General features: G+C 38.1%; 1 protein-coding gene across 1 annotated transcript in view; it reads right to left on the bottom strand.

The window, feature by feature from the left end:
* Window positions 1–14,059: 14,059 nt before the first annotated feature.
* Window positions 14,060–15,224, bottom strand: part of APX6 (ascorbate peroxidase 6) — a 320,621-nt gene continuing 319,456 nt past the window's right edge. Inside the window, exons 9-10 of the mRNA XM_089378865.1 lie at window positions 14,471–14,546; window positions 14,060–14,309 (exon numbers count right to left, since the gene is read on the bottom strand). Of these exons, the coding sequence (XP_089234991.1) occupies window positions 14,207–14,309; window positions 14,471–14,546 (179 nt within the window). The 3' untranslated portion in view covers window positions 14,060–14,206. The remainder of the gene's footprint in view (window positions 14,310–14,470; window positions 14,547–15,224) is intronic.

Here is a 15,224-nt window from a genome sequence, read left to right as displayed (position 1 = left end):
TCTGAAATTTTTGATCTTGCAATTCAGTCCAGAAACTCGTCCTTCTTGCCACACGTGAGAGAGAGAAATGTTGTCGAATAGTTGTATGAACCAATGAGAGAAGGAGAAAGAAGAATGTGTGAGTGATGATGATGCCAAATGAGGTGAGAAGTCACTTATATTTATATAAGTCATTGAGGGTGAAGAGTCATGTCCATTGGGCTTCATGAGCCTACATGATGATGTGGTCGACCTGAACAATTTGCACATGTGTGGGCATAAATTCAAAAACAAACTTGTTAGTGTCAGTCTTTCCAGCCTTCCTCCAGTGATCAAACGTGCTCTTACAAAGTGATTTTGAAGTGTCAAGGTCAAATTTTGTCATTTCAGTGAGTCTTCAAGCAAAATTTGGTCACTAGGCATTAGGTCTAGGGTTTGCTTTCACTCCTTCTAAAGTTGTCCAAATGTCAGTCCATGTCATTATTCAGCTGAGTCTATCATCATTCATAGGGTTGTAATTATCATCTCAGTGTCTAATGAGTCATTGTACACCTTGTTCATGCTTCAGTTGTGCCTTGGCAAGGTCATTTCCCTCTCCTAGGGTTTTCAAAGCCAATTTCTCTTGGACGGTCAAGTCATCGGCAAAACTTGTATCCAGATGTTCATACACCTTCCCCTATCCTTAAAATACCCTATCAAATGCTTCCCATCCCTTAGATCCCCCAAATTCCTCATTTTCGCACAAACCCTAGTTTCTAGCTACAACCTGGCAATTTTCTAGGTTGGGCCTGTGTTTTGCCCTTTTGGACCCCTTCCCCTCGCTCAATCTCTGAGATTCCACTTTCCCTTGCTTCCTAACATCCCTCCCCACTCCCAAAAATTTCCCCAAGAATTTAGAAGCCTCCTATCCCCTTCATTTCGCTTCATTTCGACAAAATTCCTTGTTTCACACATCGGGACAAGTTTCACTCAAATGATGTTTCAGAGCAATCAAAGATGAATTTTGGAAAACTGAGAGAGGTTTTTGTCCAAAACATGCCAAGGAAGAAAAACGTCCTTCACTTTTTACATAAGTGTCATGGTTTGAGAGAAATGTCAAGAATATCGTTGCCTCAGGAGAATCAAAGACACCTCTGAAGTGACCTTGGGAAAATCAAGTTTTCTCCTAGCTTGGTTGGCCAAATGATTTGTTTGATGGGTAAAATGATAACTAGACACAAAGAGCTTTCCAATGAGCTATCATGAGCTCAATTTGGGGTTGAGGAAGGCATTCAAAAATTGACTGCAACAACACTCTTCCTTGAGGCAGCCTCATTTGGTACTTTTTTACCAGTCTTGGGATATTTGATTTTTGACAGGTCAAATGAACTCCAAATTGAAAAATTCTAGTTGGGTTGGAAAGTAGACTCAAAGACCTTTCCAACGAGCTATCTTGCACCTGATTCTGACACTGGGAAGGCCTCCAAAAGCCTCCTGAAAAAGTGCGCGACCCGTCAGGACACCTCTGCTAGTGCAAAAATTACACTAGCGCGACCCGTTGGGGATTTCTCCACAGAAATTTGCCAGTAAACTTGCCAAGGAGCCACAAATTTCCAAATTTTGTAAGGTAGGCCCTCAAATCATGAAAAATTGTTGCTTGTTACAGTTTAAGAAGATCATGATTATATTTGTAGAGGTCTCCATTTGCAAGTAGAAGTCTCCATTGTGCTTTGGCTTGAAGTTGTCAAATTGCTAGGGTTTTATATGCTGTTTTGAGGTATCCCTTGTCTTCCCTATTTTTCACCTCCCATTCCATATTCCCTATCATTTTTATTTAAATTTCCCTTCCACAATGGCTAAGGGCCCTAAACCCTACCCCTCTTCCTAAGAAATCAAAAAATTAAACCCTAACCCTACCTCCCATAACATCCTTGCAAATGAAATTGTATGATGATGTATATGTCATGCACAACACCACCACCACATCCTGAGATTGTTCACGAGGAGGAAGGACCATCACAGCAGCATGACATCCCCGTCACTAGACATGTCAGCTCCTCACCTTTGGTTACTTATCAGAGAGGCCAGAGGGCCTTATTTGCAGCAACTCGGCAAGTACTTTCTCCACAGCATGTGGAAGGGGTCTCGCCTTCATCATCAGCTCAGCGAGTGTTATCTCCACATCGGGTGGAAGGGGCCTCGCTTTCTTCACCAGCACAGGTAGCACAGAGGGGCAAGCAGCTCATGATCGAGGAGGAGATGACCGGTGATCCCGGCATTGACATTATTGATCTTGATACCCGCTCTCCTACTTCGGAGCTTCATGAGGCTATTCAGCAAAAGGAGGCAGAGAACCGCTTGTTGCAGCAGAAGCTAGAGATAGCTCAGTGGACCATCACATATCTGGAGTAGCGCAACAAACAGTTGGAGGATGAGAAAACTCTTGATGAGTTGTGGAGGATTCGTAGTGACCGCATCTTGAACCGAAGAAGGCCCGGTGATTTAGTGCCAATTGAGCGGGACACCATGCTTATCTGGGTCAATGCACACTTGGAGAGGATGTTGGCTAAGGCCAACCAAGATAAAAAGTTGCTAAGAAACATGAAAAAACCATTATTGGGCACGGATGTACGTGTGCAAAGCAAAAATGAAGGTGCTTAAAAGGCGGTTGACCGAGGCACTAAAACGGAGAAAGAGGCCAAATCCCCTCCGTATCTTGGTTGAGGTTTCACTCAAGGATCAAGGCACTAAATAGCCTAGCCACAGCACAAATCCCAAGAAATTTTGAGAATTTTGGGTGAATTTTGGCATTTTTTGGCAATTTGCAGGTTTTTCCCATTAACGGGTCTCACCCCGCGCGCGACCCTACATCATGGCAACTCAGTTTGGTAAAAACTCAGCATTTCTAGATTTGTCATGCAAAGTTACATATGCCCATGGATGGACTTGAGATTTTGTGCAGTTTTGGTCCCCAAAAAGGTCAAAAAACTACCAAAAAATGACTTTCTGGCCCTTTTTTGAGTTGCAAAAACCAATCTTGGGAGAATTAAGTTTTGACAAGGCAAATGACCTCCAAATTCAAAAATTCCAGTTGGGTTGGAAAGTAGACTCACAGACCTTTCCAAAAAGTCTACTCTTGCCGAATTTGGACACCTGAAAGTGCCTCAAACATCGGTCCAAAGGCGCGTGACCCGTCAGGCAGTTTTTGCCAGATTGCATTGTACAGCCCAGAAAACGCAGTTTTGACCCAGTTTGACTTTTTGGGGTGGAAGATGATTATCTTTGATGTAATTATTGTAACTCTAAGACACTTTTACTCTTGTTTAACACTTCTAGAAGATTCATTCATGTAAAGGGTAAATATTTAATGAATGGATTGGTTTCCTAGCTTATAGAGGCAAGTTGTTTTGACTGCCTAAATTGTAGTGCTTAGTTTAGAAGTGGTTGAAACAACTCCTAGGATAGTGAGCTCAACCCATGGAGGCAGGGAAAGAGGTTAGATCATCTATATTATGTACTTTCTTGCTCATTTTCATGGTTGGACTCTTGAGGGAGAAGCTATCATTGTATTATTCACTGTATCTCTACAATTTTTGGGTAAGGAAGACCAGGGTTTTGCAGTCCTCTTTGGGATTCTTGTGGACTCATGTGTTGATGGTGTGTTTCTCAATGTTCTTGTAAGCTTGTTATGTGATTCATTTCCTTTCTTTTACTTCTGCACATTAAAAAAATGAAGTGTTAAAGTAAGAATTCATGCTTGCCATGCTCTGCTTTTAAGTTTGTTTAATTTCAATGTTTTCTTCTGTCTAAAGAGAATTCAAAGTGATTGTTTGCTCTCTTTAGCTCCTCATCTTTCATTCCTGACCATTCACCTCAGTTAAAGGCATCAACGTTGTCTCCTACCTCGCCCCAAGGAACCCCCTGCAGAAACTGTGTCCAATCCCGCACCCAAAATTGCCATCCCCTCAATTTGCCACCAAAAACCCCAAAAAACCAAAACCAAACTCTTTGATCAATTTACTAGCCTAATATCAGTGTTACCTTATTGGTCATCTCATTTATTGAAGATTTTACGAGATAGACTGGAGAGAGCCTTCTCCTGCCCCGTAGGGCTAGCTACGAGGCTAAATGGTTTGATGTTGCCTTGAGGTTTACCTTTCTCGGCTTGAGGTGAAATTTCAAGTGCTAACAAAACTTATTCTTGTCCAAATTGGATGATCTTTATATCAATTTTGGTCCTCTCAAAAAGAGGAATTTAATGCAATCATCATCTCCATCAAATGAGTTGTCCTAAGGCGGAATTTGGCCCTAGATTCCAATTTTAACATGTAGTTTAGGATTTACCATTATAGGTTTGAGATCTACATATGATGGGAGGATGAACTCAAGGGATAAGAGATAAGGTCTCCAATATAGGATCATATAGGAATTCGAGCTCTCTATCTGTGGTAAATAGTTAAAACTACCTTGGAAGCTTCTAGAAGAGGAAGTTTCAGAGATATGTTTTGTTTCCCGAATTTCTAGAATCAATGCACCTATAGAAGGGAGAAACATGTGCTGACCAGTGCTGGTGAACAAGCACGTAACATGCGTTGAACACAAGTGACCAAGAAGGCAATGTGTGTTGGGGCTAAAAATAGTGTTTTTTAGCAATTTTTCCTAGAAACTTAGACTTTTTGGAGAAGTGATGCTTAGGACTTTGTGAAGGGATAATGAAAAAATGTTCAAGGATGTTGATTGATCCGGATTGCAGGCCTATTGACCAGATGTGACAAAATGGTTTGTAACATATTTCCCCCTAAAGTACAAAGTCAGAAGTAGTAGCTGATGACTGAAGTGATTTACCTTGTGACAGGTCTGAATCAAGAACAATTGGATGCGATCATCATTTGTTACAATACATATTATCCTCATGATATCATTGCTAAGGGAGGAATACCCATGCTCAACATATAAGCCAATATTACATGTACAATGATCAAGTAGTCTCGTCCACTGATAACAAAGTGTGGACTCATGCTTGGATAATATTCTGTATGATCATATCCATCATACTTTTGTGATCTTGTATTAATCTTGAAATTGCATCTCGAATAGATGGAACTAGATTTAGGGTCTTCTATCTTGTTCACTTGATCACTTGATGTACGAGTCTAGCCATGAGAATAAATGAGCTGGAGTCGAACATGATAGACACCATATGATTACTGGCCAACGATGTAATTCGTTAACAAACGCGAGAGAAACCACCGATGATGATAATGGCTCTCAAGGTACTATAGTACAATCTATGTGGTGTGAATGGATGAGTTAAAGTCGAACACCACACAGAATCTTCCGACCGAAAGCTAATGATGAAGATCTGTTGCCAAGAGTGAGGAAACTTTCAATTGATGTATGCAAGCTCGAAGGTGCCAAAGAGAGTTCCTAAGTCATCTTCTTGGATAATGAGTTGATGTCGACAAGAAGCGACCCATCACAGAGTAGCCTTGATGCATCCCCCATCAACAACAGATTTGAGATAGAATGATTTTGATGTGGGACTGGTTCGAGAATGACATACATGAATGGAGACTTAGGAGTATTGCAGCAAATATCAATTAAAGAACTTCTCTTGAACACATCTGTGACACTTTATGGAGTTGGCAGCGTTGACACAAAACCGAATGTGGAGGCTTTGCTACAGTGTGATTAACCAAAAAGACAAGAAAATTTCCCAACCCAACAATCACGGAGATGGAGTGAAAGAGTGTCATGTTCAAGAGCGACTCACTGCCATTAATAGGTTAAGCACCCCATTTTCCCAATTTCCCAAACCATTTTTGGTTAGTACCTCTTTATTTTTGACAAGCTTGAGGAGCATAACATATGCTTGATCTCTAGGTTCATCCTTCAAATGAATCCTTCTAAGTATTTTTAGCGAACCCTGAGAAGGAGTGGTTCGGTCCCATCATGTTTGATGAGTCCAACATTGTTTGATGATTTTACGAGTCCAACAAAGGTGTAACTCGACATCTTTTTTAGGTTTAGAGAGTTTGAAAAAAAAACGAAAAATAAAAATCCAAAGGTTACTTTTCATAAATTTGTCTCTTGAGTTCGAAAATGAAGAAAACAATACTCCGAAGAACCTTTTAGTCATGATTGACTAAAGTATTCATTTTTCGTAAATAGTCTATCCCAGTTCGGAAAAGGGTTAAAATTATACTGAGTAGATGTCTTTTTATTTACTTTAACGAGTTTTAAAAGACAAGTGCTTGACAATATTTTCATGTTTAGGGAGTCTGAAAAGAGCTGAAAGAGGAGTCCTCTTGGAGGAACGAGTGGTATGAAAGGTAGCAACTGGTAGAATGGTTTCTTTTTTTTACACAAGCTTGAAACACGGGAAACTATGCTTGAAATTGGTTTCATTTTTTACACAAGCTTAAAATGGAGAAAACTATGCTTGAGAGTGATTGTTTTCATTTTTACACAAGCTTGAAACAAAGGAAAACTATGCTTGAGATAAGTTTTCATGCCCCCAACATAATAACGCAATTCTAGGTGCATGCCCCCCAAGCTTCATTTCATTCACCCAAATAGACTGGTGGATGGAATGAAGGTTCATCTACAAGATCAAGTGAAAGACTCGACTGGGAATTTACGAGATCTAATCAAAGACTCGACTTAGAAGGGGATCTGTTTCATGACACAAGAAAGAACTATGCTCATGGACCTTGTTTTATTTTTAACGAGCTTGACACATGAAAAGGAACTCTGTTTGGGGACCTTGTTTCACTTTTTAATGAGCTTGACACAATAAAAATAACTCTGCTTTGAGACCTTGTTTCATTTTTTAACGATCTTGACACAAGAAAAGAACTATGCTCCAGTAACCTTGTTTCATTTTTTAACGAACTCGACACAAGAAAATGAAATTTGCTTAGGGATCTTTGGTTATATTAATCATGGTTCCCTAAAGACCAAGGCTTGCAAAAGGCTCTCATCAAATGGGAGAACAATGTTCTGGAAATTATACATATCAAAGGATCTAATGGAAATACCAAACGTCGGTGGTCCCAATACATGATGCACTACATCACCTACTAGATCATCAGAAGACGTGAGCATTAAACAATTTGCCACATAATTAACCTGTGGCTAGGGAGATACCACTTGCATATAAGGACCATTCAGGGATGTTGGTTGATTGGGAGTCAAGTTAGGACCAATGAATGAAAGCTAATCAATGGTCACGAGTCTTCCTTCATGTAAGAAACACATCACAAGAAAAAGTGAAGAGGCAAGAGCTCCCATGTCATAAACATAGTCATGCCCAAGGAGTAAATTAAAATCCAAAGGGCCTTGCAATACCATCTCGTTGATATAGACAATATTTCCTCCCAAATTAATAGGAAAATGAGGAAGGATCTATAACGGTTGATTGGTTCCTCTGTTAAAAGCCCACAAATTCTTGGTAACGGACACAAACTCTGGAAAACCTAAAGTCTACCAAGTAGTTGAGGACAAAATACTAATAGACGTGCCTTCGTATATGATTGTGCTAGGTACGACCATATTATAATCCTATACTATGATCTGCAAGGGCATGTAAGGAGGAAGATGATATCTTGCCAGTCGACTTCAATCAAAGGAAGTGACCATACTACTTGGAGGGGGTGTCGTGGGAACTGGAGAACTGCCCCCCTATGTTATGGGAATGAAAGCATTGCCCCCTTGTGTTATGGGAACGGGAGAAATGCTCCCATGTGCTGTGGGAACAAGAAGATTTCACCCTTGTGCTATGGGAACGGGAGGATTTCCCCCTTGTGTAGCTGGAATGGGAGGATTGCCCCCTAGTTCATTGGAACATGAAGAAACGAGAAGAACCTGAGCAGTGCGAGACTCACTCTCTATAGGAAAAGTACAATTAACGGATGGTGGAATCGAGTCAACCATTTTCTCAACTAATGGTTGGTCGGGAACAGACTCATGAATTCACATTTAGAGAGAGTGGGATTGAATGGAGACAGATTCTGATCAATCACTTCAACAATTAGTGGAGGATTCAGAGAAATATTCTGATAACCAGCTAGAAGTCAAGGTTGAATAGTAGTAATATTTCCCAACAATTTGGATGCTTCATCCATATAAAGGAAAAGGTGAATTGGATGATTCCCTTTAGACAACGTACAAGAAAGCTTAACTTTACCCTTCTCCCTGTGGATCTTACTATCACTAGTTGAAGGTTTGTCATCAACATGATCTCCAGAAGCTGACGACAAAGGTTGATGTGAGCTGATGGACCACACTTCTAATACCTTGGGAATACCAGGACAATCTCTAAGAAGGTGGTCACCCTTACAAAGCATGAAAGGGAATTTAACTTTACAGAGCTTTTGGGAAGGTTTCTCCATACCAGTTTCATTGGTAGCAATGGTTGCTTGGTTTCCCCCTACTTATTTTGCTTCTTCTTCATCATCTATTTCTTCTTCTTCTTAGCTTCCTGGTTATTAGAATCAAGACTTTCACCAAGCGAGGAGGAAGAAAGGGATGAAGAAACAATAGGTGAAGAAAGAAAAGGGTCAACTTTAGGATCAACTTGAGGTTGATGTTGTTCAAATGGAGGAGAAGTTGGTTGAGGAGCAGTTTGGACAGAATAAAAGGTGTCAGAGCAGAGTTCCTTTTGTTGTGTGAAGTTCCTTAAAAAATAAAACAAGGTTCCTGGAGAAAAGGATCTTTTCTTGTGTCAAGCTCATTAAAAAATGAAACAGATTCCCCTTCAATTTGAGTCTTTGGTTTGATCTCATAAATCCTTAGTGGATTCGCCAATTTGTTATGCATAATTTTCATAATTATGGAAAATGGTGAATTCGCTAGATCTAGTGGTCTGATCTAGAACAACATAAAACAAAAAGGTTCGAGTTTTCCTTAGATAAATTAGAAAATGGGAAAGAAGCCTACCTAGAATATATAGGAATCCTTCCTTTCCTCTTTGCTTGTAAGCTCCAACTCTAGCTCCAAGTGGTATAATTAGAACCTACGTACATGACTAAAAGAAGCAAAGGATCCACAATATCCATGTAGCATAGTCTAGAATCTCTATTCAATGAATCAACGTGGCATTGAAATACATGAGTGCAAACATAATACAACAAATATAGGAAAACAAGATACTCTTTGTATAACAAATATAAGAGAGAGTTACAACCATAAATAGTAGCTGATTTTGTAGATGTTTCCCCAAGTTGACTTGTCCTTCCTTGCCACAAGGCACACCTCAACATCAACTCTAATGCATGAATATGGCAACTCGTGTAGGCTCAGAGCAGTGGCATGAGGGCACTATCGATCTCCAAAAACCAACCTAATAATCTCCAAAAGCCAACCCAGACCTTATGGGAGGTAGTAAATATATAAGGTGAGAGTGGTAGTTTAGGATTTACCATTCTAGGCTTGAGATCCACATATGATGGGAGGATGAGATCAAGGGATAAGAGATAAGGTCTCCAAGATAGGATCAAACAGGAATTCAAGTTATCGATCCGTGGTAAATAGTTAAAACTACCTTGGAAGCTTCAAAGATATTTTTATTTTCCTAGATTTCTAGAATCAACGCACCTGCAGAAGGGAGCAACATGTGTTGACCAGTGTTGGTGAATACACATGCAATATGAACTAAATGCAGGGGACCAAGTAGGAAATATGTGTTGGGGCTTAAAATAGTGTTTTTGATCAATTTGTCCCATAAAATCAGACTTTTTGGAGAAGTGATTCTTAAGGATTCATGAAGGAATGATGACAAAATGTTTAAGGATGTGGATTGATCCGGTTTGCAGGATTATTAACCAAATGTGACAAAATGGCTTGTAACGGATTGACCCCTAAAGTACAAAGTCAGAAGCAGTGGTTGATGATTGAAGTGCTTTACCTTGTGACAAGTCTAGATCAAGAAAATTTGGTCAAGATCATCATTTGTTACAATACATATTATCATCATGATATCATTGTTGAGGGAGGCATACCCATGCTCAACATATAATCCAATATTACATGTACAATGATCAAGTAGTCTCGTCCATTGATGACAAAGTGTGGACCCATGCTTGGATAATCTTTTGCATGATCATAGCCATCATACTTTTGTGATCTTGTATTAATCCTAAAATCGCAGCTCGGATGGATGGAACTAGATCTAGGGTATTCTATCTCGTTCACTCGATCACTTGATGTACGAGTCTATCCATGCGAATAAATGAGATGGAGTCGAACATGGTTGACGCCATCTGATTACTGACCAATGATGTAAGTTGTTAATAGAAGTGAAAGAAATCACCGATGATGATAATGGTTCTCAAGGTACTATAGTACAATCTATGTGGTGTGAACGTATGACTTGAAGTTGAACACCACGTAGAATATTTTGGTCAAAGGGTAATGACGAAAACCTGTCGCTAAGAGCAAGGAAACTTGCCATTGATGTATGCAAGCTCCAAGGTACCAAAGAGAGTTCCTAAGTCATCTTCTCGGATAATGAGATGATGTCGACAGAAAGCGGCCCATCACAGGGTGTCCTTGATGTATCCCCCATCAACGACACGAAATAGGTATCAAGTTTTGAGATTGAATGATGTTGATGTGGAATTGGTTCAGGAACGACAGACATGAATGGAGGCTTAGGACTATGGCAACAAATATCTACTGACGGACTACTCTTGAACACATCAGCGACACTTTATGGAGTTGGAAGTATTGACTCAAAACCGAATGTGGAGGCTTTGTTATGGTGTAATTAACCAAAAAGACAAGTATATTTCCCAACCCAACAGTCACAGAGATGAAGTGAAAGAGTGTCAGGTTCAAGAATGACTCACTACGATTAATAGGTGAAGTACCCCATTTTCCCAATTTCCCCAACCATTTTTGGTCAGTACCTCTTTATTTTGACAAGCTTGAGGAGGGTAACATATGCTTGATCTATAAGCTCATCCTTCAGATGAATCCTTCTAAGTATTTTTAATGAACCTTGAGGAGTGGTTTGGTCTCGTCATGTTTAACGAGTCCAATGTTGTTTGATGCTTTTATGAGTTCAACAAAGGTGTAACTCGACGTATTTTTCATGTTTAGGGTGTTTAAAAAATAGACGAAAAGAAAACACCAAAGGTTCCTTTTCGTAAATTTGTCTCTTGAGCGTGAAAATGTAGAAAACGTTACTCAAGGGAACCTTTTATTCATGTTCGACTAAAGTATTCCTTTTCGTAAATAGTTTATCGCAATCTAGAAAAGGGTTAAACATAGCAAACAAATATAGGAAAACAAGATACTCTTTGTATTGACAAATATAGGAAAACAAGATACTCTTTGTATTAACAAATATAGGAGAGAATTACAACCATAAATAGTAGTTGACTTCGTAGATGTCTCCCCAAGTTGACTTGTCCTTCCTTGCCACAAAACACACCTCAACAAAAACCCTAATGCATGAATATGGTGACTCCTTTAGGCACAAAGTAGCAACACGAGGGCACTATCAATCTCCAAAAGCCAACCCAAACCTTATGGGAGGAAGTTAATATATGAGGTAAGAGTGGTAGTTTAGGATTTACCTTTCTAGGCTTGATATCCACATATGGTGGTAGGATGAGCTTAAGGGATCAAAGATAAGGTCTCCAAGATAGGATAAGATAGGAATTCAATCTCTCTATCCATGGTAAATAGTTAAAATTACCTTGGAAGCTTCTAGAAGAGGAAGCTTCAAAGATATTTTTTATTTTCCCGAATTTCTAGAATTAGCGCACCTGCAGAAGGGAGCAACATGTGCTTCCCAGTGCTGGTGAAAAAGCATGCAACATGCATTGAACACAGGTGACCAAGCAAGAAATGTGTGCTGGGGATAAAAACAATGTTTTTGAGCAATTTTTTCCAGAAAATCAGACTTTTTTGAGAAGTGATGCTTAGGGCTTTGTCAAGGGATGATGACAAAATGTTCAAGGATGTTGATTGATCCATTTTGTAGGCCTATTAATCAGAGGTGACAAAATGGCCTGTAACACCAAGCGCAAAACCCACATTATTGAAAATGATAACCCTAGGTTCCAAATGTATTATGAAGCCATATGATGAAACCCTAGAAAAGACCTATTAATATGATGTCAAGTCCTAGAATTGTTGATGCAAACCCTAGTTGTTCATATGATGCCATAGTTGTGTTGAAGCAATCCCTAATATGATGAAACCCTAATATAAGGCAACCCTAATATGATCTAAGAAATGGATGCATTGCTGAAGTTACAAGACAAAAAGTATCGTATTTTAAGCTAGTCGACCTAAGCTTACATAAGTCAGCCTTCCTTAACCAACTGACGTGTCCCTTCAATATAAGTTGAAATGCCTACATATGCAAGTAATGTGCAGTTTAGTTAAGCGTCAATTCGGTTTAGAGCATTCAGTGAAGAAGAATAACAAGTTCACGTCTTGTGAACTAACAAGGAGGACAGATACACATATATCTAAAACTTCTCGAACCTATGGAGACTCTTTGTTGTAAACCTGTAGTGTCTCTTTTACGAACCCTTTTGGTGGAGATTTAGAAGACTGTTTCGAACCTATGTTATCTTTCGCACATGTGACATCTTTCTTGGATCTTGGAGATTACAGTTTGAGCCTATGAGGACTACACTTCAGAACTATGGAAACTTCTTCTCGAACTTGTGGAGAAGTAAAACTTAGACGTGTGACACTACCTTATAGTCCCCTGGAAACATAGTTTCAGACCTATGGGGAGGTAAAACTCGGACCTACGACACATCCTTGCATACCTGTCGAAACACAATTTCAAACCTATGGTGAAGACTCTCTTTTTGCAAATATGTGGAAACTCTATTTTGCGGACATGTAGCGGCATTTGTAAACTTTTGTTGGAGTCAAAATTTTTGAGTGTTGTAAATCTTTATTGGAGCTATAGTATTGGATTGTTGCAAACCCTTATTTGAAGCCAAAATATTGGGGTCAATAAAGTTTTTTTTAGACTATACGAGTAATTGTACAAATTATACGATTATACAAGTAATTGTACAAATTGTTATGGTAAAAGAGGATTGGAGTCTTCGATATTTTTGATAGTATAAATTGTTCATTTATTTTCATTTTGTGTTATGTTTATAAGTGATCTCAACTGGAATAAGAATAGCAATTGCAAAAAAATACCGATCCATGCTCTTGCCCCCCACAACACTAGTATTTCTAATAGTAAATAAAGTGGAAATTAAGAAAAAAAATAAAAGTTGCAAATAAAGTAGAAGTAAAGCTAACTAGAGTTTGCATTATCAAGTAAAGATAAAATATAAATGCTTGGGTGATAAGTGGAGTCCATACATGGAAATTTTTGCATGAAGAGGTAGAAGAATAACCCTTTGATGGATGTGAAAAAGGTAGTGAAGGCATCTCGAACTTAAAGGATCTTGATCTTGAAAGATTTTCTTTGGAGCTTAGGCTTTAAGACAAACAGATTAGCGGATAAACTGACATATACAATTGATTGGGGGCTCAAGGACTGTTCATTATTTTGACAAAGGTTGGTTGGGAGGAGAGTCATCCCCCTAACTTGTTTGCTCAGTTGGTTATTGTTAGTAGGAGCAAGTAGGTGGAGCTCAAATGTTCCATCTTGAGTCCTTGACATTGATTATAAGTTAGTTTCTTTTCTATTTTAAGTATGCGCATCATGTTACTTTTTATATTTAAATTATGCAATAAAAGTGTTTATAATCAATGAACTCATATTTATGACAATTTGATGTAGTAATTATCAATGTATTTTAAAATGTGAATTAGATGATTGCAATAGTGTATTTAATGATGATGTGTTTATTTATGTGGTTAACATGATTTAGGAGTTTAAAATCTTATGAAAATGCAAGCTTAGAATCTTAGCTTTATTACAACAATATATTTCCAAATGTAGAGCTTTGTTTTGATTTGCATTGTGCCTTGTAATTGATTCAAAATCAAACTAGATTTGATGAACTTTAAACATAATTGAATGAACATTTTTCTTACAATTTTTCATAAACCTTATAGAGATTTTAGTAATATGGAAGTAATGGAAAATTAAATCATCACTTGAATGACAATATGATCTTTGAATTTTCCAATGAAGTTTTGTTTCTTTAAAATAGTGTCCACGAACTATATTGTAATTTTGTAAATGTTGTTCACATATTGAGACAAACTAAATAATGTTTAGATGACAATTATTAGAACGAAAGGTGGAATCCTAAAGAGTTCTCCAATGCACACCACTATTAACAAGTTTCACGTAAACTTGAGAAAAATCATCGAAGAATTTATTTTGGTCATTTGCATATGTTGTTATCCACCTACAAAACAATTGTCTCAAATAAAGAAAACATCAGTAAAGACGATATTCATAAATGATTAAATAAATTTACTAAACATGTTCATAAATCACACATGAAGTTATTAAAGCATATGATGGAACAAATCCATTTGGAATTTGATTAGCATAAGAATACATTACCTAAGGCACTCATCATCCTCAACAAGAGCATGATCAGAGGGAAGTCCTATCATAGCTGCCATCTCATTTCCTTTACCTATAGAGGCAACACCCAACAAACTAGCTTCATAAAAACATACATTTATGTTTTAGTCGCAATAACTTCATCTTCCATCAACATATGGTTTCAACCTTGCAATATGACTCATGAATGTTCTTTCTAGTTTGTTTTTTTTCACTTCCAATAAATTAGTTTCATTATGTTTGAGTAGAAACCCACAATACTAAATCAAGGGGGTTCACCCAATAAATAGAATATGTCAGCAAATGAAGTCCTATGTGGAGAAATGCGAAAGAAAGAAATCAATAATGTAAGCATTAAAAATGAGAAAAAAATATCCATAAATATATGGTGATGCAACTTGTCAATGAATTTTGGCCAAGGAAGGGGAGGAGGAGGAGGATAAGAAGAACAACACAAAGATGTGTGGAGGGAGTAAGAGGATGAGGAAGTTCAAATCTCTTAGTGCCCATTAGTGTGTTCTTATTATACTTAGGACCAAGCAAATATTTGATAAAAAATGGAATTGAACACTAATCTAGAACTCTAAAATGACTGAGAAACTTAGTAGTTATGTCCTTGTAGTAAAAACAATTCTAATTTAATGAAGTATGTATTTCCAATATAATCATGACTTCATATAACTTCAAATTTTACACTATACAACTCACTTTAAAGTTTAGGAAGTCATGTAGAAACAATCAAATATAGAGG

Source organism: Pinus tabuliformis, chromosome J (genome assembly GCF_031772625.1).
Source record: "Pinus tabuliformis cultivar Carrire ecotype Pingquan chromosome J, CPIR1, whole genome shotgun sequence".
NCBI lineage: Eukaryota > Viridiplantae > Streptophyta > Pinopsida > Pinales > Pinaceae > Pinus > Pinus tabuliformis.
This window is presented reverse-complemented; position numbering and strand designations above follow the sequence as displayed.